The 24,489-nt window shown below is 35.6% G+C and overlaps 1 protein-coding gene across 6 annotated transcripts; it reads left to right on the forward strand.

Moving 5' to 3' along the window:
• Window positions 1-10,324: 10,324 nt before the first annotated feature.
• UFM1 (ubiquitin fold modifier 1) lies at window positions 10,325-23,723 on the forward strand. 6 transcript variants are annotated; one of them, XR_009536771.1, is made up of 8 exons: window positions 10,325-10,427; window positions 10,503-10,559; window positions 13,673-13,730; window positions 17,098-17,137; window positions 18,682-18,711; window positions 19,631-19,721; window positions 20,091-20,390; window positions 23,584-23,723. XR_009536771.1 is itself a non-coding variant. In XM_060129168.1 (7 exons), coding segments are annotated over exons 1-7 (273 nt in total). In that variant the 5' UTR covers window positions 10,325-10,425; the 3' UTR covers window positions 20,137-22,115. The 6 variants fall into 6 exon arrangements, 4 of the variants coding, with proteins under 4 accessions (XP_059985151.1, XP_059985150.1, XP_059985153.1 ...); XR_009536772.1 differs by lacking the exon at window positions 23,584-23,723 and having other exon boundaries at window positions 18,682-18,714; window positions 19,397-19,721; window positions 20,091-20,136; XM_060129168.1 differs by lacking the exon at window positions 23,584-23,723 and having other exon boundaries at window positions 18,682-18,714; window positions 19,685-19,721; window positions 20,091-22,115.
• The last annotated feature ends 766 nt before the right edge of the window (window positions 23,724-24,489 follow it).

Genomic DNA, 24,489 nt, shown 5'->3' on the forward strand with positions numbered 1-24,489 from the left:
CTTCCCTGGTGGCGCAGTGGTTGAGAGTCCGCCTGCCGATGCAGGCGGACTCGTGTCCCAGTCCGGGAAGATCCCACATGCCGCGGAGCGGCTGGGCCCGTGAGCCATGGCCGCTGAGCCTGCGCATCCGGAGCCTGTGCTCCGCAACGGGAGAGGCCACAACAGTGAGAGGCCCGCGTACCACAAAGAACAAACAAACAAAAAAGCTTATGAACAAGTCAAGAACTGTAGCCTCATTCCTCTGAAAATTGTGAGTCATTTTCGGATTCCAAAATGGAGAGAAATTTCATTAAAATTTTGAGAAGGAAAATTTGGAATTGTGATTATATCCACATTAAAATTTTTCAGGGCAGAAGAAATTAAATTTTGTAACATTCAGGAAAGATGAAAATTTAAAAAAAGAAAATAAGAAAGTGTTAGAAGGCAAGGCAATTAATATGTTTATAGCCAAAGAATTTCAGTGATTTTGGCTTGCATTCCTAATCTCAGACTGCTAGACCACACTTCCATAGCTCCTAGAATATAAAATAAATGAAAATTCATTTTGTGTCACATATATTCAGTCTAAATTATACTATTAAGCCAAATGTTTAAATCTGTTTGCTACCAAAAAAAAAAAAGTCCTTCAGAAAATCTTTAAATCTTTGAATCTATCACCCATTAGCTACCAAGCAGCTGGTCAAGAAATGCTAAGTCCAAAAAATTTCAATTTTAGAAGCTTTTCTCAATCAACAGCCTTGCCTCGGGTATTCAACATATCTGGAAAGTATCCCAACAATGGAACAGATGAACTATTTCTTTTTTCTCCTGCTTAGCTACAGGCAAAATCTAAAACTGTAAAAGTGATCACCACCCAATTCTTAACAGATATGATGCTGAAAATCACAACAAAACAAAACAACAATTGCATTCCTTCCAAGTTTTCAGATTTCTCCTTCTCTAACGTTTGTGTAAATTCCTCCCCCCAAAAAGCTTAAACCATATTCATGAGTTAACTGGCATTGTATTAGGGCTATATAGTCTTACACATGAATTTAGCAATTCCTTTACATGAAGAAATATATACTGTCTTAAGCAGGTTTCTGTATAGTTATCTCAAATGTTCCCATTTTATTCTCTTTGGAGGTTTATCTTAATCTCTGCATCGTTATTGTTGTGTTTAGAACATTTACATTCAATGTAATTATCAACATGGTAAAATGGGTAAATCTACCATCTTATTGTTTTCCATTGGTCACTTCTTTATTTCTTATTTCCTTTTTTCCTGCCTCCTTTGGGACTGATTGAATTTTTATGATTTTATTTATATCCATTACTGGTTTATTGTTAAAATTATTTTATGTTTTAGTGCCTACTCTATTGTTTGCAATATACATCTTTTACTTATAGTCTGCTTTCAAATAATGCTGTATCATTCACTTCTATTGAAAGAGACTTAACAAGGTTACACTTCTACTCCCCACCTACTTAAAGTTCATTGTCCTAGTGATGTCACACATTCTGTTTCTGCATATGTTGAACCACAAGACATTTTTATTATTTTTGCTTTGAACAATTATCCTTTAAAGAGCTTTAAAAAGTTAGACAAACTCTTGTATTTTTATCTACATAACCACCATTGCTAGCACTTTTTGTTCTTTTGTGTAGATCCAAATTTCATCCTGGTATCTGGCATTTTTTTACTTCTGCCATAGAACTTCCTTTAGTATTTCTTATAATGCAGGACTGTTGACCATGAAAGCTCTTTTGTTTAGCCGAGAAAAATCTTTATTTCATCTTCATTTTTGAAAGATATTTTTCATAGTTATAGAATTCCAGATTGACAGTTTTTTATTCCAGTACATTAAAAATGTCACTCTATTATTGCCTGGCTTGCAAACTGTTTGGCAAAAAAATGGACTGTTTTTCTCGTTTTTGTTCCTATGTGAATAATGTGCTTTTTTCCCTCTGATTTCTTTTAAGATTTTTTTTTCTTTATTAGTGGTTTTCAGCAATTTGATTTTTACGTACCTCGTTGAAATTGGTTTTTTTGTTCTTGTTACTTCTTTTACTTAGGTTGGTTGAACTTCTTGAATTTCTGTACTTAAAATTTTCATCAGATTTGGAACATTTTTTATCCATGATTTCTTCAAATAACATTTTTGTACCCATAACCTTCTGGATATCACCCTTTCTCTAAAATATATTTGATATTTTCCCATAGGTCATTGATGTTTCATTCATTTTTCTTCTGTGTTTCATTTTGGATAGTTTTTATTGCTAAATTTCCTGCAGTGTCTAATCAGTTAACCATTACTGGTAAGATTTTCATTTTAGATAGTGTCATTTTCACACAGATGTTCCATCTGGGTCTTTTTTATATATTCCATGTCTCTTCTCATCATGTTCAATTTTCCTCTATCTTCTTGTACTTACAGAGGTAATTATAACAACTGTTTGAGATCATCGTCTGCCAAATTGTCTATCTCTGTCATTTTGGTCTGTTTTTAATGAGTGATTTTTCTCCAGCTTCTTTGAATGCCTGTTAGTTTTTTATTGGATGCTGAACCTTCTGGGTGCAGATTTTGTTGTACTCCTTTAAATAGTACAGGGTGATGTTATGACACGTAATTACATTACTTGGAATCAGTCTGAATTTTTGAGGCTTGCTTTTAAGGCTTGTTGGTGTGGGTAAAGTACACCATCTAGCCTATAGTTAATTTAGAACTACTACTACTACTACTAAAGTAAGTAAGTAAGAAACCATAACCCTAACCCTAACCCTTTAGAAGATTCTAATTAATGGCCTGTGTATTAAGGTCTTTTCAGTTGCTGAGTAGAAACAAATTATTTCCAGCTCTTTGTGAGCACCGGCAGTTGTTAAGCTTACTACTTTTCAGTTACAACCCCCTCTGCATCTATCCTTAGCCTTGAGGAATTTCCTCTCATGCATATGCAAATGAAAACTCAGTGAAAGACCCTCTGAATATCTTACAGACTTTGTCTTCAGCTCTCCCCTCTCTGATTGCTGCCCTGAAAATTCTATCCATCTTTGACTCCTTAAATTCTAATCTCTGGTCTCCTGGACACATTGAGACAACTGAGCTCTGCTTGAGTCTCTCTCCTGTGCTGTGGTCCATAAGCAGTAAGCTGTGGCATTCATAGAACTCACCTTGTTTGTCTTTCTAATATTTGAAGATAGTTGTCTCATATGTTTTATCTCGTTTTCTAGTCATGTAATGCAGGGGAGTAGATCTGGTTTCTGTTGTTCTGTTATGCTCAGAAGTTTTATTGGGTGGGCCAAAATGTTCATTCGGTTTTTTCCATAAGATGGCTCTAGTAGCACTTAGTTGTCTTTATCTTCATTCGAAACAATTTTGTTAGATTGTATGTGACAGCTGTCATATCAGCGTGCATTTAAAAAAAGACATCAAAATTGGTGAACTTTTGTATAGTCATTTTAATATTAAAGATGGAAGAAAAAAAGCAACATTTTCGACATATCATGCTTTATTATTTCAAGAAAGGTAAAAACGCAACTGAAATGCCCGAGAAGAATTGTGCAGTGTATAGAGGAGATACTGTGACTGATCAAATGTGTCGAAAGTGGTTTGCGAAGTTTCATGCTGGAGGTTTCTCACTGGACGATGCGCCACGGTCGGGTAGACCAGTTGAAGTTGATAGTGATCAAATCGAAACAATAATTGAGAACAATCAACGTTATACCACGCGGGAGATAGCCGACATACTCAAAATATCCAAATCAAGCGTTGAAAATCATTTGCACCAGCTTGGTTAAGTGAATGAATCATTTTAATGTTTGGGTTCCACGTAAGTTAAGCAAAAAAAAACCCTTCTTGACCATATTTCCGCATGAGATTCTCTACTGAAACGTAATGAAAACATTCCGGTTTTAAAACAAATTGTGACGGGCAATGAAAAGTGGATACTGTACAACAATGTGCAATGGAAGAGATCGTGGGGCAAGTGAAATGAACCCCCACCAACAACACCAAAGGCTGGTCTTCATCCAAAGAAGGTGATGTTGTGTATATGGTGGGATTGGAAAGGAGTCCTCTATTATGAGCTCCTTCTGGAAAACCAAACAATTAATTCCAAGTACTGCTCCCAATTAGACCAACTGAAAGCACGAAAAGCGTCCAGAATTAGTCAACAGAAAACATATAATCTTCCATCAGGATAACGCAAGACCGTATGTTTCTTTGATGACCAGGCAAAAACTGTTACAGCTTGGCTGGGAAGTTCTGATTCATCTGCCGTATTCACCATACATTGCACCTTTGGTTTCCATTTATTTCGGTCTTTACAAAATTCTCTTAATGGAAAAACTTTCAATTCCCTGGAAGATTGTAAAAAGTACTTGGAAAAGTTCTTTGCTCAAAAGATAAAAAGTTTTGGCAAGATGGAATTATGAAGTTGCCTGAAAAATGGCAGAAGGTAGTGGAACAAAAGTGTGAATACATTGTTCAATAAAATTCTTGGTGAAAATGAAAAATGTGTCTTTTACCTTTACTTAAAAAACTGAAGGAACTTTTTGGCCCACCCAATAGCTTACTCATTACAATTTCAACTTATTTTATTTCTATTTTTCATGCCCTTTAAAATTTCAGTTTAATTACTATAGTTTTATTTTCAGAATTTATCATTTTTCTTTTTCAAAATTTCCTCTTTCCATAATGCATCATTTTCTTTTAAGGCTAAAATGATATTTTTGTTTAATCTAATTCTTCAAATTCTTGGGAGGCTAAGTTTGTTTATCCCTATTGCTATGCAGTCATTTTTCATGTTTTGTTTAATACCTTCATCAGTGTTTTCAAAGAGATCTTAGAAAGGCTGCATTAGAGATTATTGGCATTATGCTTTCTGAACCGAGAAATCCATTTTGGTAATTTTACCAGATAATCAATTATGTTATTCCTTTACTAAAGACAATGTAAATTCACTCATTTATCACACAGTGTACCAATTATTGTACTCATGGGATTTTCATTTATAGAGGTGACTGAGTGATAACACAGAGGTTAATGCCATTAAAAATTTTTCAATTCACATTTCTCAAGAGAAGGGGGCACACCAACAACACAGGGCCTAATGGAAATCACCAGGTTTGGGTTAAGAGGCAGAAGTGTGGGGGAAAGCCTAGGTCAGAGCCTTTATTGGAATTTCTGCAGGAAAGGCAAGGCAGGACCAGGTAAACAGCTTAGGTAGGGTTGGCTAGTTGGAATAATTCTGGTGCGCTTTGGGCTATAGGGGTGGTCTCTAGTTGCCTGACACCTGGGTTGCTTTCCCTAAATCATATCAATTATACCAAGGGTCATAAGCTCGAATGACTGCAGGAGATCAATAGAAAACATGAAAGTGTGATTAGGACGACAGGTATCTGTGCCAAATGTTAATACTCACTTAGCTGTACTATACAGACCAAGCCCCAAACTCTCCTGGGCCATTTGCTACCAGCTCACAACCTCTGCTTTCCCACCACAACCATACAAGAAAGGTTAATATCAATGAGCAATTCCTCATCTCTAAGAAGTATATAGTCCTAGAAAAATCATTAATGAGATTTCTAGCACAGGGTCTCTGATTCAGAATAAACATGTCACACAAAGTAATGGTGTGGGAACATGTGAGGATATTCACATAATCTTTTATTCAAATGGCTTCTTTATTTAATAATATTTGATAAGAATCTTTAATTAGCCTTTTCTAACCTCTGCTTTCAGCAGGAGCAGTGAATTGAGTGAGTAGACTGTCCTTTGAGCAGATAAGCCTTAAAATAAGAACAAAGCAAGAAACAAAGTGTATAATCTACTGCATTAAGAACATTTATGACTGCAGTTAATGGAATGTAAAAACATTACTGCAATTAGGAAGCATTACCAATCTACAACATTTTTAAAGTAACATTAATTAATTCAACAAATACTGATTGAATAGCTGCTATATGCCAGATACTCTTCTAGGTGCTGGGACAGAAAAATTGAGTAAGAACTCCTTGAGAAGCTCATCAAATGAATTTACCATTCAACTATTTGTATTTTAAATAGTAACTACTAAAAATAAACTTGTATAGGGTCAAATTAGGTGAATTTCGTAAAGAAACATCAATAACTGTGTTTTGTCACTATCCTCTCACAAACCATGTGTGTGACCTTAGGCCTGTTCATAACCTCTTTTGTCCATTTTTTCATTTTAAAAAAGATAATAGTACACATCCTGACTGCTTTGTGTATTTTATTTTAGACATTGAATAAGACAGTGAATGTAAAACATTTCAAAGGAAAAAAATGCTGTATAAATATAAGAGAGTATTATCAATGACTATTTCTTGATCTGTTTAGGCAAGAGAGTCATAAATAATTTTCAAATATATTTAAGACCAACAATATCAAATTAACATAATACTAATAATATTAATATTTAATAGTAATCAGCTGTGTGACCTTGAAAAAATTATTTAGTGCCTTTGTGTCTTAACTTCCTTATTTGTAAAATAAGGATAACAATATTTCCTATTTCAAAGAATTGTTTGCCACTAGTTAATGATATGACTTAGCTCCTTAACCTCTTACAGTGATTAAAAACCAGTTTTTAATACCAGATATCTGAGTTCAATCTCCTTTCAGCCACTTACTTAAACTTGGGATAAACTATTTACTTTCTCTGTGCTACTTTCCCCTCCTGAAAATAGAGTATTACTAGTAGTGACCTCATAGAGCTACTGGAAGGATAAAAATGAGTAAATATGTGTGTAGAAAAAACACAATCTTGTGGTTGGAATAGATCTGTGAGAGGTGACTTTAATTTCTCCGACAAGTATATTCCCATTAAACAAATAATTCACATAGTATTTAGAGAGAAAATTTAATTATGCAGCACTGGTAAATTCCTACTTCATACAATTTAAAGTGCTTTTTTGTAATAAAGGTATTTTATAATTTCTGTATTTAAAATATTGCAAGTTTTGTGATTCTCACATCTACAAGGCTTATAGTCAAACAATGACCTTTTTAGAAAACCTTGTTCATTTTATTTTCCTTTCTTTTCTCATTAAATTTCAGGAAATATTTGGGAAGGGTATGTAATCATAATAATCAGAGGCAGCACATTTTAAGCTGTATCACCTCTAAGGCCATTGTCTAGCCTTTCTAGGCTCTAATCTTACCTATATTTCTTTGTTCTCGGGCATACAAGGATGTAAACACTCCCTAAACTTATAATAGTTACCTTAGGATCAACACAGCGTTTACATATTTTCACATACTTCTGTCTACCAGATCATTCTCCTCTTTGCATAAAGCTTCTTGTCATTGAATTATAACCTACAGCCAAGGTCTATGAAGGTTTAAAGTCTATATTTTGTGATTCCACTTATACTAAATGCTTAACATAATACCCAGCACACAGTAAATCTTGATGAATTTTGAGCTATTATTATTATCATTGCCCCAATAATACCAAGACCTGCTAGAGGATTGCAGGGGAAAGAAAAATAACAGGAAAAAAATGACCAAATTAAACCTCTCTAAAAATATCCATTTATTATTAATTGGTCAGCCTACAATTTGTTTCCTGTAATATAAAGTGTTTGGAGTAGAAGACCCTAAGTTTTATCCCAGTGTAAACCTTCCAGGATTAAAAACCTTGACTATCAGGTGATCTTAGTCATAATTATAAATACAGTCAAATTAGGGTGAAAAAGTTAGAAAGACAAAAAAAAAAAAAAAAATGGCCTCCAAATCTGACGTGTTGGACTTCCCTGGTGGCGCAGTGGTTAAGAATCCGCCTGCCAATGCAGGGGGACACGGGTTCGAGCCCTGGTCTGGGAAGATCCCACATGCCGCGGAGCAACTAAGCCCGTGCACCTCAACTACTGAGCCTGTGCTCTAGAGCCCGCGAGCCACAACTACTGAGCTCATGTGCCTAGAGCCCGTGCTCTGCAACAAGAGAAGCCACCACAATGAGAAGCCCGCACACCGCAACGAAGAGTAGCCCCTGCTCGCCAGAACTAGAGAAAGCCCACGTGCAGCAATGAAGACCCAAAAAATAAAAAATAAAAATAAATCTGACATGTTTTCTATTTTATTTAAATGTGGCTACAAAAATAACTGGTAAGAAGAATTTTATGACTCTGTTAGCAAATTTCTTTTGTCCTTAAGTAAATTTAATTTCCCTCCAATTCCTTTCTAATAATGAGAACTTTACATGCTTTTGCAAACAGAATATTGGCATGTTTCATTGACATTTAATGAGTTCTAATAGGGGCACACTGTGCACGTCTACAATCATTTCTGCCTCTACATGATACTAATTGGGCCCCTTCCAAAACACGTTAGTCTACTTATGCTGTTTGTTGTCTTAAAGTGTTACATTTGCCAATAACCTCCTAAAATCCAGAGTTTGCTTCTCTTTACAGTCATTAAATATATTTCAACACTTTAACTTTTCAGTAAATAAGAAGGTCCTTCTTTTGTTAAAATATTTGCCAAATTTTGCTAAATGTATTAGCAATGTTAAAAAAGAGTAAATACTGAGTATTAATGGATTCATTTACCATTTTTTATGCATAAAATGAAACAAGCAGAAATTATGCTATGACTGAGGAGACACACTTATGGGGAGGAGAGTGAGAGGACGGAGGTGAGAAAGAAATCTAAACATTCAGGAACATGTATTTGTCAATGTATTTTGGGAACACAATGTTTTTCCAGTGTACTTTTGTTATAATATATTAACATATTTTCTGAAGAGGCAGCTAAATGTGAACTGAAGTCACACTGCCTGAGGTTGAATCCTGTCTTCACTATTTTTACACATACAATAAAAATGCTGATCAAAACATGTTTGTCTTTTCAGGATTTTGCCCCATGTTTTTATATGTGAGCAGAAACAAAACTATAAATATCAAGATGTAAATATTGTCTAAAAACATATGACATGTATTCTTAGAAATAGAGACTGTATGTATGTACTCTAATTCTTCATTGCTGTTTGGCTAGCAGACACCAGGTAGACACAATCAGTAGTTTTCTCCCTACTGCTATTCTCAAAAATCTTAGTCATACCAACAAAGCCCATAGTTTCAGCTATTAATGCTATAACTGCTGATCCCCAAATCTATCAGTCGACATTTGCCTCCATCCTTCTACATATATGGCAAGACCTACATTTTAAAAAGTGAATAAGACAATGACTGTCATGAGAATATTGAAGGCTTACTTTCCCACTGTCAGAATCATCTCTCTCTGCCTGGGGAGATACCACCATAGAAAAGTAGTCTGCTGCAAAATTATGGCAAAGATGAAATTGGTTTTCAGCACTCCCACTACAGTTGCTTCCCTATTCCTCTCTTAGATATCTCTCCTTAAGAATCTAACATAATATACTAAATATTAACAATTTTTTTCTATTATATTAGTGCCTACGTGTTTCCCATTTTGTCTATTTATTGCAATGTTTCTTAAAGAGGGAATCACAGACATTGTAAGAGAATGTTTGTCTTCTAGACACAGATGCTTAGATTTGTAATAAAATTTAGAGGACGTACAGTCGTCTTCCCTCACTATATGAGAACCTGCGACTATTAGATCCTAGAGGGTTGGCACCTACCTACCTTACTCATCCCGGCATACCCATCGTTTAGCTTTAGTGCCTGACACAAAGAAAGGATTCAAATTTTTTATTAAGCTGAATAAATGTGACCGGTGATAGGCAACCTAGTTCCCTGGTTTAATCCTATTAGACCCACATAACAAACTATTGAAATCTATTCATGGATTAATCTTCTCAACTGGACTCCTCAAGTGCAGGGATCTTGTCTTTCTCTCACCAGCTTGATAAGTCCCTTAGCTGTTGAAATTTAAAATGTAAAAGAAAAAAATACGAGAAATCTACAAGATATAACATGATTAGGTTGCTGGACAGGCATAAAATACTAATATTAAAGCCAGGTGAGGATTCCAACTTCTAGTGCATCAATCGAGCTTCTCCGCGCTCAGGTTGCCTCGGCAACTTGGGAGAGCGCCCGCCTCCAGCCCCGCCCACCGCCCCGCTCTTCGCCCGCCTCCCGGGACCCTTACTTCCGACCCAACCGGCAAGCTGGGACCTGGAGTCCTGCTGTCTCTGTCTGTGCCTGTCTGAAAATACAGAAGAAAATAAATGCAATTAGAAGAATATTCATTCCAAACGATCCGCAATTTTGTTTCAGAGATATACATGAAAAAGCAGTAGCTATCTGTAGCTTGTAGGCGCCGCCCAGCGTGAGCATCTGGGCCCGATTTTTCAGGCAGTACCTTGGACACCAGCAACCTTGGAGGACCCCCGCTTGCCGCGGGAGACGTGGACCTGAGTAGGGCCAGACGCCGCAGAGGAAGTGAGGTTGGTGGACGGAGTTGGAGTGAGGTTCGTGTCCAGACCGGCAGCACCATGTAAGTGTTTGCTTTCCACCCGCCCCAGTCCCCCGTCCCGCTGCCCGACCTTAACTCTCCCGCTCTCTTCCACAGGTCGAAGGTTTCCTTTAAGATTACACTGACGTCGGACCCGCGGCTGCCGTACAAAGTGTGAGTAGCTCGGTCGCGGAGTGGGGGGGAGGGTCGCTATGGGCTGGGCGATATGAGCCTTCCCCGCAGCTTCCACACCAGTGGTCCGCGTTCCTTTCCTCCCCTGAGCTTCCCACATCCCACTCGAACTGAGATATCCTGTAAGTGTCAGCTTGCCCAGGCGCGGGGCTGTGCGGATATGTGTGCTGGGAACGTTGCTGGTGATTTGCGAGCTCTCTTTGGGGGCTGACGGAGTGGGAGGACGTGTGGACGGGGCTCTGGTGATTTGCTGGCGTCCTTAAAACAGTCTCAATCTGCTCGTGATGAGAAAGGCCTTTCACCACTTTGACCAGCTGTTAGAGGAAGTAAGGGAAAGCATCCCAGTCCGGGTTCCGAAATTACTAGAACAGTCAGGCTCCTGATACTCGTTGAGTGTGACTCACTCGATAGTTGGGCTTCACAAAGTAGAGAGATTACTCCCTCTCTCATCTTTGATTTCGCCCTTTACATTGGATTGTTTTCATCAACGTGTAAGTTGGCTGTAGAAAAAAAGAATAAGAAGGTGGGAGGGAGAAAGATGAAGGAGTAGAGCAGCATCGGTGTCTATAAGAGTGCCTGGAACGTGGTACCAGTTCACTCAGTATGTGTTGACCGAATGAATTTAGCAGCACACTTCTAGTTCAGTGTGTGTATAGTTGTATGTATGTGTAATTTGCGTATGGGTATGTGTATATAAAATAGACACAACACATGTATGGGTGTGTCAGGGTCATTATGTTATGTTTCCTATTCAAAGTAATGGTATCTAGTATTTGAGTACTAGTAAAAGCAGCTCTGAGATTTGTGGGAAAACATGCTTTAACTTTTTAAGGCCACTTTTCACTTGTCAGGCAGGTAAATACATACTTCGATAGAGAAATGTTCCTTGAGTTGCTAATAGTTGAATTCTAAGAAAGATGTTTCAGTCCTGGATTTATTCGGGGGAATGTCTGGGTTTTTATTGTTTGTTTTGTTTTTTTGTTTGTTGATAGATTCCCTGTTGGTATTGCTACTTGGTTATAGAAATGTTGAAATCAAACATTCTCTTTCATATACAGGATGCGTTAAAAAACACCTTTGGCTCTTTCAGTCTAATTCCAGTGTTTCCAGTCTTACTCCCCCCCTCTTCCTCCTCACCCCACCCCCGGCTACTTACCACCACCATCACTTAATCAAAGTTTCAGCCATCCTGTTCCCAAATTGACAAGCAAGTCTTTGGATCCTCCCTGTCTGGCACACGTTCTCCTGTGTGCTTCTAATGTAGTTTCGTGACTACCACTTCCTGACAGTATCCTTTAATGATCAAAGTTTCACCTCTGAGACAATTTCTGTGATGATCTAGGGAGTTCATTTCACCCTTCCCTAGTGTCCTATAGAAACTTTGTTTTTATTCTTTATAATAACACTTGTCAAGTTATGCCATGGTTCTGTTTATGTGAAATATTTATTAAAAAAACAAATTTTGCCAGTAATTTACTTTAAAAGTTCATTTTAATATGCAGGATAGTTCCTATTTTTTCAAAACACCAATGTAATGTAAGCGTAAGTTTTACAAAATGATGTGACTGGCAAACACAAGAGCTTCAAATCTAGGTAAGGTTTCTGGAGTTGCAGTAACTCCCAGTCCCTCTGCAATTTTCTGCTAATTAGAACATGCACTAAAATATGTTTTTATTTTCTGTATTATTGGATTTTATTTGGACAGTCTCACCAATTTAATATGCAGATAGAAACTTATGTTAATGAATATCAACATGACATTTTATTATATGATACAAGGACATTTTCAGTCTCTAGTCCAAAAGTGAATTGAAACCGCAAACTTTAAGAAGTTCTCCTCTAGAGTTTTAGGACAGTGAGTCTCAGGTTCTAAACTATAAATAAACTACAGAAATACTTGCAAAGTACTGTTCCCAGCTTTGTAACCTTTTACATTGCCAGTTTATTAGATATTTTTTAATCAAATGGCTATCCTTTAGAATTTTGTTTTTCTCTCTTTTTATTCCATATAAAAAAGGAAAGGGAAAAAAATGACATCTATTTTCACTCTTTAGCATTATTTGGGGGGAGTGGACTAGGGCAGCTGAGAAATCTATTAACACTTTCCTTACTGAAAGTCGCTGTAATGTGCTGTGTCAGATACAATGATTTTTATATTCAGCAGTAGATCTGTAGACTAAGTGAGGGGATGGTACATATACCTGAGGGTGTTATATAGTAGTAGTTGGTATTAAGTCGTTAGAGAACAATACAGTGGTGACAAACAGAGAAGTTTCAAAGAGAAATGTTAGCTTTCCCTACTTTGAAAGAGGATTTGATCTTTAATCATTGTAATTTATTTTACGTTAGGACTCTTATTAATCTTATTTAACTTATTTCTGTGTCTTTGAGTGCTTTCTTAAGGTGTAATGTCAATTAATTTTTAGTGTTTAAGTTGGAAAATTGATGCGGATTGACTGTTTATTGGTGCTCTTTAATACACTTGCCACTGTACAGGTCAGTTAACAAAATCACACATCACTCTCTGAAATGTTTGTATTGAGTGAGCCCATTTTCAAATGACATAAAGGTGGAAAATCACTGAACATCTCGCCATAGTAAACATACTCATTTTCATCAACTTGGACTACTATTTTAGACTTGATGATTGAAAGTTCACAGAAAGCTTCGTGAAAAGACTTATGATCTGATGATGCTTCCCAGGTAGCCTCTTCTTCTAATGAAAATGATCACATTCTTGCATGGGATGAACTGGAGGCGGCAAAGTGTACTGAAGACTGAGGAGAGATTCAACTTTTTGAAACCCATCTCTAGAAACAAGAAGCAACCTACACGCTAGACCTGTTTGTATCAAAGTATGAAGCATGTACAAATCCACACCTATGTAGGTTATTCATTTTCAAGCGGAGCCGAGGGCACCATCTCAGCAATAAGGCTAATAATTGCTTTCTTTCTTGGTAGAGTTAATGAACATAGTGTGCAATCATAATACGTCAACGTCAGACTCAAAAGACAGCTTTGTCAGTAGCCGAAATAAGTAACAGAGGACCTAAAAAAAACTCAGCCTTTTAAAAGATTCTTTTTAATTCTTGCAGACTCAGTGTTCCTGAAAGTACACCTTTTACAGCAGTCTTAAAGTTTGCAGCAGAAGAAGTAAGTACAGAAATTGGAACAACCTGTAGAGAGTGCAGTTTAGTGATGTGTCTCAAAAATCTGCATGCATCTTGACCCACCACTGCCACATGGGTTCATTACTAGGTTTACGCTGTCAAAAAGTTAAGCCTCACTTATAGATAAAAGTAGAGTGAAAGTTGAGACTCACCGATAAAAGAATGACTTAAATGGACACATCTATTTAATGTAATCATGGAAAATTATAAGGAGAATTTTTATTGAAATTGAAAAGATAGTGATGATATGTCAATTTTTTAAAAAAACATTATATCACTGTAATCTGTACGCCTGTGTTTTACTAGCTTTGATTCTAGAAGTACAATTTTATTATATATTTATCTTTTCAGATTTTCTCTATAAAGCATGTGGACTGTCAGTAAAATTTATTGTTTTTAAAAGTGTTTTTAAAGATATGTTTGGGTTTCTGTTTTTAAGAAATAAAATTTTTTCATCAGAATTTTTTTTATCAGAGGCATCTGTAAAGTAACTCGTTGGACTTAACAATTAGAAGAGAAACTTGGTCTGGTGGAAGTAACCTGAAAATGTGATTTAGGAGACTTAGCATTCCTCTTTTAACTGTGTCATTAATTATCTGTTTGACGTGGGGCCAGCCCACGAATTTCTTCCTTAAATTTCTTAATGTGTAAAATGGGAATAGTTAATGCCTACCGTTCCTACCTGATTAAGTGATTTTGTGTAAAAATATAATAGCAGTTACTAAAATTTTGTGGAGTTAAAGGTGCAGTGCAGGTACAGAGTAACCCAACTCAGAATATTTCGTTCGAAATCTTACAAGTTTACAGTCACAGAAAAAAATTCAGTAATTAAATAAATAAGAAACCGGCTTAATCCATAGTCCGGCCCTGTACTTAAGGAATTAATGGAAAATCAGCCAGCCCATTAGTGCTTCCGGCTCCTTATAAACTATTGTCAGGGACCACTGCCATCGTTCATCACTCATTCAGAGTTAAACTGAAAAGTGGTATTACTTGCTTTATTGTCAATTTTGATCTGTCCTTCATGCAGAAAGAATAACTAAAAAGAGGTGGGGAACAAATCTGAACACAGCATCATTACTTTTTGCTACACAGATCACTTGGTTGAAATGCTCCTGGCTTGTGGCCTGGCAGGTTCCACAGATTCCAATTTGAGAAGTAGATCTCTTCAAGCTATAATTAATATTTATTATTAAATTTTGTACTTATTTTATAGTGTGTCCTTTTACAAGGCAAAGGCATTGTTGTGATCTGGGTCTTCTAGTAAAGCTTGTGAAAATCCTAACATGTGTGCAGCAGAAAATGAACAAACTTCACGCAACCACATGTATTGATTAAGGTTTTAGTGTACCTTTTAATTATAATGAATCACGAGTGTTACACACTTAGAAAGGATATAGCTTTAAGGCAGCAGTGAGAAGGCCTTTCACAAGATGACATTGTAGACTCTTTCAGTAAGAACAAGATTTGACTTAAGAAACCAGAAGTCTGTGGATATAAATCCCTAGTAAAATTCTCTTAATAAAAAATAAAATAAAATCCCCCAGCATATGACTGGGAATTAATTTAAGGAATGAGTTGTCAAACCTGAAAGAGCCTCTTAACATCCTAAATTATAAGACATGTGGGATATGAGATAGGAATGAATGAATGACAGCTGAGGAACATAAAGTGCACTTTGCATCTGGGAAAAAACTTGTCAGTACTGTAGACAGAAGTGGTAGTTGCTGTATGTACATCACTGGTAATGTTTCCCCAGATGTCAGTTTAACCATTGTTGCTACGTGCTGGAAAAGGAAGAAATTATGTCTGCAGTTGCTTTTGATTTTTAATGTCACAAAATATGTTACCACTAAGAAAACGCATAGCTTATCTTAAAATGGACATAACTAAGAATAACAAATAGAAACTTTGTCATATTCAAGTTTTAGACATCTGAAATTGCCTATAATTAATTTAGGTGTTTGATAAAATTTTAATAAGTATTACAGCCTCTATAAAAACTTTTGAAGTATTTTTAAATTTATTAAAGTACATTTTGAAGTTACTTTAAATTAGGTTTATTTAAAATTTTTAAAACTTTAAGAGGACACTTACACTTAAGAATGTGCGATATGAACAGTAAAATTATTTGTTTTTTAGGTACATAAGCCCGTAACAAGTAATTGTTCTTATGCATAGTTAAGTTCTTATTTTAAAACTTGGTTGTTCAATTCATAAATTAAAATAAGCTTTTAGTTGTTTTTCTCAACTATGATACGTGACCACTATAAATACCAAGAGCAGCATTTCCCAGAGAGAGTGTTTTCCTCAGACCACCAGAACCACCAAAAAAAAAAATTAAAAACTGGGATCAGTGGCCCAAAAGTATGGGAAACACATTATTGACTATTTTTTTGCCTGGAGTTAAATAAACTATATTAGCCTCATATTAAAGGATTTTGAAAAGACTAGTAGTTTAACTTAATGTTTTCCAAACTTATTTAATTACAAAACTCAACTAATATTTATAAAGTTAGTCCATGACGTAGAAGTGCTTAATTAATATTTGTTGGAAGAATGAACTATGAGGACATGAACACACTTTGACAAATACTGGTCTCTGGAGCATTAAGAGGAGAATTTAGCTTTTAGCTACTGATAAGCTCCATACCACATTTCATTGATTCAGAAAGCTCTTCTTTTTACATCTCAGTGGAGTCTTCCTGTCATGCTTGGCCATGTGGCAGTCACATAATTGTCTAGCTGACATCACCTGCACCTACTTGTACTTAGAGGTATTTCCTGGTGGCATAATTGGACTGTTGCAATCCCATGAGGTTTAAGTCAGCAAATCATTTAAGGAGAACTTGAGGAAGGAATATGAGCCTTGGTTGGCCTCCCATTAAACACAAGAGAGCATTTGTTTGAACTTACTATTTCCACAAAGAAATTTGAGGAATATTCTAAGCAGTTGCTTTGCTTTTATTTTTGCTTATGCCTGAGCATTATATATGACAAAAGTAAATCATGTCTAAGTCTGAAAGAGTAAACATTGGGTCATAGATTCATTGACAGTGTTTTTCTTTTTTTGTAGTGCATAAGAAAGATGCATTTTACAATGTATGGTGTCCTAGATACAGTGAAATGCAGTATTTAGAGAACAGTGTTGCCCTTTAAAGATAAAGCAAGTTATAGTATTCTTTGATGATGTTACGTATTCTTTGATGATGTTACTTATCCTAAAAGATAAACCACATTTTAGAATTATAGAGTTGATTATATGTACCCCATCCTTGCTAACCATCTTTCATAGTTAATATTTTATATATATATATATATGTATTTTTTTATCTTTTACTCCCTTTTAGTTTAAAGTTCCTGCAGCAACAAGTGCAATTATTACCAATGGTAAGAATTCATTTTAAAACTATGTATTAACTTTGAGTTACAGAAATTGTTTAAAAGAAACCAAATTAGTTAAAATTGACTTAAATATAAAAGGCTAAAACTTATATCAAGATAAATGATATACTTGATTGTAAACACTAAGTCAAGGTTATTGTTCATAATTGTCTCTTTTCATTTTTTTGTGCTTTTGTTATATAGTACAGCACTTGATAATATTTTGTGTCCTTATAACTTCATGACAAATTATTATTAAAAATAACTTGTCATTTTATTTAAAAAGGGGTTTTGGGGTTTTTTTTTTAATAAGTTATATTGGTAAATGCTTTTAGAATATAGGAAGCTAAGCAGGAATGTACCTTTGCTATACCTTGTTATTGCTTTCCTGATAGAAAACAATTTCTTATAGACTGCAATAATGAGGATTTTATCCAGTTAGATATATAAATTAAATTCTGAATGTCTTAGGATACTACTAATAATTAAGTTTAATGGAAATAGCCCTATGAGAAAATACTGAAACAAGATGAGGAATAAAGATTGCAGGGAATGCTTATTATCTTTCAAGAATACAAAGTAATATTCACAGGTACTGGTGAGTGGTTCGGGATTAGTTAAGATAGACTAAAAAAGAAGGTAGGGTTTTTTTTAATGTTTTATTTATTTTATTTATTTATTTTTGGCTGCGTTGGGTCTTCGCTGCTGCGCGCGGGCTTTCTCTAGTTGCAGTGAGCGGGGGCTGCTCTTCATTGTGGTGCGCGGGCTTCTCATTGTGGTGGCTTTTCTTGTTGCGGAGCACGGGCTCTAGGCGCATGGGCTTCAGCAGTTGTGGCTCGCAGGCTCAGTAGTTGTGTCGCATGGGCTTAGTTGCTCCAGGGATCTTCCTGGACCAGGGCTCGAACCTGTGTCCCCTGCATTGGCAGGCAGATTCTTAACCACTGCACCACCAGGGAAGCCCAAGAGGTGGCTTTAATGTGCAATAATTAGTATGATTTAGTTTAGATATGACGGAATTTCTTATTCTGAAACATTCTGCATGCTGTCACATTGAAATGTGTCTGTATTTAGATGAGAGCTATCTTACTTTTCTGGAAAGTTCTAAATTCACAGATGAGTAGCTATTGGGAAAGTGCTTTGTAAACTTTTATCAAGTGTCAGTGGAATTTACATCAGTACGTGGGCTCTTCAGCCTTAGGATTTGATGCCTCAGAGCAATATTAAATGATTAATGACATACCTAAGGTGTTTTGGCTTTATTTTTCACTGGATGTGGCTAAATAGTATTAAAAACTATCTTCTTTGTAAAACTTACCAGGATCATTGTGTTGACAGATGTTCTTGTCTAATCCAGCAATATGTGTGAATACATAATAGTGAGAGATTTCAACAGATAACTCACCTGACAGATTGTCATTCGTGTTCTCAGTATAACTGTTTGGCTTATGCCTGTGTACACAGCAGCACTTTTTTGGCACAGTTCTTCTTGTTACTATTAAAGCCTTTTAGCTTTAGAAATAACTTAGATGATTTTACGACTTATTTTCTAGATGGAATAGGAATAAATCCTGCACAGACTGCTGGTGAGTATCTATCTGAAATCCATGGAGGTGTGGTGAGGCTATATTTATCAATTGATACTGAATATTTAATTCATTCTAATTAGACTTGATAGGATTTAACCAAGGTAATAGTTGATTTTTAGGGATTGTATAGCAGTCTTTACCTATGTGTGTAAGTACTTGGTTTCTTTCCATGTATCAGTTATGTATGCTTTTGGCTACAAGAAAGAGAAAACCTGACCAATAAGCTTTAAAGGTATTTAATACATGTAACAAAAAGTCTGAAGATTGTGCTCTTGTGGGAATAATGATTTTGAGCTACGTCATAAGGTAGTTGTGAGGTAGTACATGTAAAGTGCTTAAAAGTTTGCATTATTTATAGTAAGCATTCAATAAGTGCTGGCTATTATTATTTTAAAGAAGTACAGTCATTTAAATTTCATGGGGCCTAGTCTACACTCAGAGTTTCAAGCTGCTACCATTATACAGTGCTAAATATTGATGTCCTAACAAGCAGGAAGGGTAAAAGTAAACTTTTTAACAGTTGTATATTTGTGTTAGATGTACCTTCCTTAGCTTATAGTCTAATTATATTTTGAAATTAAGCATGATTTAATATAATATAACCTCAGTCTTGAGAAATAGTTATTTTTAAACTATTAATATTCTAAAGTACTTCTACAAAATTATATTGTCCTCCTAGGTCCTGGGCTTGAAATTTAGCCATACAGCAAATGAAGAGGAATTTTAAATAATTTCTTTTTACATAAATCAGTTGTTTTAAGTGTATAATTTTATTAAATTAAAAAGTCTGTTTTTTGAGAATCATGAGGCATTTTGTTGTATAGATAGATGCCTTTAAACTTAGGTTTAAAGATTTTGCTTTTCCTACTCTAGAAATGCTTGGTAGTTATATTAATTTGAATTATTGCTTACTCTGACATGTTGCCTGTTGGATTACCCTATAAAATTGATTTGTGGGCATCACGAGGTGTGAAGAAAATCTCAGCAGGCAACGCAGACCCAAAGTAGGTCAGGATTTCTAAACTTCTGTCGCTTGGGGTAGATTTAGATTTATTATTTTTCCTGCCCCTCAGTATTTTATTGTATATTAAAGTGAGTATTGATGGTTAAATTACCTTATGTTTTATTTGATGATTGGTTTTGGTAGTAGTTCTTTGGGTAGTGTTCTTATTTAAAATTTTCAAACATTAGTTGCGTTGTGAAGATGTGAGAGGGGTAGGCACAAGACTTAAGCCTGGACTCGGGTTCTAATGATCTTTGAGCTTTGTACCTACTTGACACTCCTTTGTTTCTTTTACATAATAATTGTTGAAATGTTAAGATAGTGTGTCATTTTTTAAATACCTAACTTTTTGTTTTGTTTGTTTGTATAGGAAATGTTTTTCTAAAGCACGGTTCAGAACTGCGAATAATTCCTAGAGATCGTGTTGGAAGTTGTTAATATCTGCTGCTTGGAACATAAAATCCCCTTCCAGAATAAATATTGTTATTGTTATTGTTGTAAAATTGGAATCAGGCATTTGAAATCCTATGAAGACACCAATAGTTGATGAAGTAATGAAAGGTGACTGTCCCTTCTTGTTATTCACACTCTTCACGTGAAGAGGGGACACTTCTCTGTTGAGGGTGTCATCACCACAGAAGATCACGTTACTACCTCACAGCACACACAGGTAGTTCATTGGGGGTAAATGGATTATCCAACTGTGTCTTATAACTGGAGGATGCTTCTGATCATTCTTTCTGAGAACATTTGGAAAATTAATATTTACTGAATCTTCCTATTTGTCTTTGAGTTAATAATGTAAAAAGATTATCAATCCATACGTGGCAATTTGCTTGATAGCATCTGACCTGGAGACACAAAAATAGTTGAATTCTTCATTAATATCGTTTATGATAAAGGATCACATCAGTGAATAACTATCTTTTTATCATTTAGCTTGCTTTGAAGTTTTCAGACTTCTTGAGTTCTTATAAACTTTAATTTAAAAATCAAAGAGCCAAAACTTGAATTTTCGATCTAGCCCCTTACGTGTGACATTGGTATCCCACGCCAAAGGGTTTAATTGAGACTGAAGTAGAAGCATCAGTTGCTGAATTATGCGTTACTTTATTGATCTCTTTTTTAAAAAAACCTTCAAAACAGGAATCCTCAAGAAACCATCTTTTTGAGGATAATATATCTAAATAGTGTTCAGGGAGAAAGCATTGTCGTAAACAGGATCTGACGTTCACAACAGAGCTCAAGGAAATGCTAATTGAAATGCTCACTAATTCTACTTACAGAAGACCCAACATTTAAGGAAGTGTTAAGCTTAGTTACTGGAGTGAATAAGAAGCTAGGAAAGGAAGATGGGGAAGCCCAGATGACCAGGCTTCTAGTCAGAAGGAAAGAAACAAAAATGAAGGGGAGCAGAAAGCTGTAACGAGTGTCACGGAAAAGGCCAAACTGTATGGACAAAACCGCAGAGGCTGTGTTGGGAAGAACTGAAAGGAAAATAAAATACTTGACATTGTTATAAGGAGCAGAAGGCAATCACAGAAAGCAAAGCATAGGCCTTGTCAACATACAGATTTCAAAATTCCCCATAGAGAATCTAAGGAATGATATGCATAAGGGAAGATTTAGTTTGCCTTTAGAGAGGACATCAATATCTATGCACATCTTGAAAGGTGAAACGAAGGCTCGTAGTGATTGAGAACCAGTGCTTGACTTGCTGTATTCTAGATGGTGAGCTCTGGAGGCAGGCCTGGTGTCTGTCTTGCTCTTTCTAGGCCTGGAAATGTAGGCCTTCAATGAATATGTGTAGAATTATTCATGAATAAAGTATTTCTAAGACCAATTTTTATCCAAGTATGCATAGGCTCTAGGTTCATTGGGAAAAAAACAATGCAACAGAATCAGTATCCAAAGAGTAATATTGGTTAAGTTTAAGGAAGTAACTAGATATTGTTCATATATTTGACAAATGAACAGCACGATTCTGAATTGTAAAGGGAAAAAAAATTGTGCTGAGGTAGTATGTTGCTAATGTTTGGGGAATTTTTTATAAACAAAGTCTGATGCTTAAAGACTCCTGGTCTTTAACAACATTAAGCCTCAGTTAACCAGAAATTTATGAATACCCAGTTTTCTGCATTTTTTGTTTTATTTAGATTTCCCCCATTCTGTTTCTAGCACAAAATTCTGCCTAATTTGTTACATTAATAAGTTTTATGATGTCTTCTACCATAACTTGTTTAATATTTTTGTTCTTTGGTTGGAAAATTGTATTGCAGTAAGGTCTTAAAAATATTTTCTTAAAGAACTAGGCGTTTTGTTATTAAATAAATGTGATCTGTAACTTCTTTGTGCAGAATGTTTTGAAGTGTTGTATTTAGTTTAAATGCTTTATTGGTACTCTTGTGAAAATACATTTTCTTATACCATAAACCATATTGTCTACTCTTATTATTAGTGTTTAATTAGCACACCTTTTGAGCCAGTATATAACAAATGTAGCCAAAAAAAAAAAACAAAGGGCAAAAATGATTAATGGCTATAGGTCTTAGAAATGAATATATATTTCCAAATGCCAGTCCATTTGGAAAAAAATTCAAGTTACAGTGTCTATAGTAAGTGTGTAGGTTGGTGGGTCCTAAATAAACCTGGGGTGATTATCAGAATCACCTCGGAAATTATAAATAACAGATTTCTGGAAGCCACCCCTAAAGTTCTTACTCATTAATCTGGAATGATGTATAAGAATTTCTGTTTATAAAAGCAGTCCTGATGATTTCTGTTTTGCAGCTCAGTTTGAGAATTAATGATAACTTTTCACTTTGTAGAGGAACAAAATGCAGTGTAAGGGGTCAGAGTAACTAGAATATGTTCTAGAATCTTGGGAAGTGTACATCCCACTGCTTGTTCCTCCAGTAGCTAAGTGCAGAGATGCTATAACAGTCTCTCTCACTCACCGGTAGTAAAGCCTCCTTTTAAAGTGTTCCACGTCTAATAGTTTTTTGGATATTTTATTTCTTAAGATTAGTTATTTGAAAGAAAAGCCAGTGGGAAGAAAACTCAGTCCAATTTAAGCTCCCCAGTCCCCAAATTAAGACATTAAAAATACCCACCATGTCTTTACCCAAAGACCTAGAAATATTTGTAACTTGAAAGCATTTATGTACTCTAATGGAGCACTTATAAATTAACTGACCAAATACTAGTGTTCCCAAGGCTATTTATAAACTGCGTATTACATATGTAAGTCATATATATGTGTATGTATACATATATCTATTTTATGTATTTACCTATGGAATTAGTGAGTATATATATATACACATAATTTACATATGTAACTCATCTAAAAGAAATGTATTGCACAAATATGTATTGAATATGAATACACAGTTTCAATATGTATTGAACATCAAATATTTTGATATTTACTTTCACGTCTCATTCTTCACAACAATGCCAAATTATTCCCATTTTACTGAAGAAGAAAGAGGCTTAAAGAGGTTGAGATTTAAAATTTGACTCCTTGTTTGACTTTGGAACTCTCCATACCATACTGGGAGAATTTTTCAGTATCTTTTTCACAATATACTAGATCTATGTTGAATTATAAATGTAAAAATATAAGAGAAATGCGTCAGGCCTAAATTCTCATTTCAGAGTACCAAGTATGTGTGTAATCATGAATGGCATTACTTACTAATGGTGTAAATATGGTATGATTGTAGGACATTAAGTAAAAACCAATCAAATAAAGGTGATTATGAGTCTGGTGTGACTCCACAGGGTGGGTTGGTGGGAGTGGGACTATGGCTCCGCGTTCATCAGGCAGTTTATGTTTTTGAACCTTGTGTGTCTTGCAGACGCAGCTACAAGATTAGCTCCCCAGTAACCTGCTCTTCCCACCAGACTCGCCTGTAAGCGCCTCCAATACAGAAATTCTGGAAGTACCCTCTCATAGTGCCGGGGATGGGTAAATCACTATTTAAACCAGGCTGTTTAATTAAACCATTAATTGAAATAAACATTCTCAAAGAGCTCAATCTGTCCAAACTATTAGCCACATCTAACTACCTAAGCCAGGCATTTGAAACTCAGTAGATTCTCGCCTTTATCTTGCCTTAGCAAACCAATCATAAAATTCGATTGATTCTGTTAACAGAATATAATCTCATAGCCATCTCCATGATCTAAAGCCCTCAGTTTCTCGTATATGCTATTAGAAAAGCCTCTAGTCTCCATTTCCTTTTCCACACTTTCGTTGTAATGAGCTTTGTGACATGGAAATATGATCATGTAGTTCCACTAATCAAAATCCCACTGAACAAAAATACTTCTCATGACATCTGTGGCCCTTGAACTGGTCTTTGAACTGTTCAGAGTCATCTGTTATTGCTACTCTCTTTCGTAAAGTTTCCTTCTCCAATTCACACTGCAGCTACACTGAATTACAAATAATATTCAGTATCTGATGTACCATATTATGCCTCCATGCCTTTGCTTTCTCCATTTGCCTGCAAAGCCTCAGACTCATTCTTCAAGTTTAGAAGCCATGGAGCCTTTGCTCACTCCTCCCAAGTAGAGTTAGGTGTTTAGCTCTCTAAGCACCCATTGCATTTTGTACATTCCTCCATTACAACAATTATTAAATACAGAATTATATTTGTCTCTGATTTAAACTATAAATTTTATAAAAGTATAAGGTCATGACTGAAACTGGATTTCCAAAATTGCCTTGCACATAGCAGGTACCCAGTAAGGACTTTATA

Source organism: Lagenorhynchus albirostris, chromosome 18 (assembly GCF_949774975.1).
Source record: "Lagenorhynchus albirostris chromosome 18, mLagAlb1.1, whole genome shotgun sequence".
NCBI classification, from domain to species: Eukaryota; Metazoa; Chordata; class Mammalia; order Artiodactyla; family Delphinidae; genus Lagenorhynchus; species Lagenorhynchus albirostris.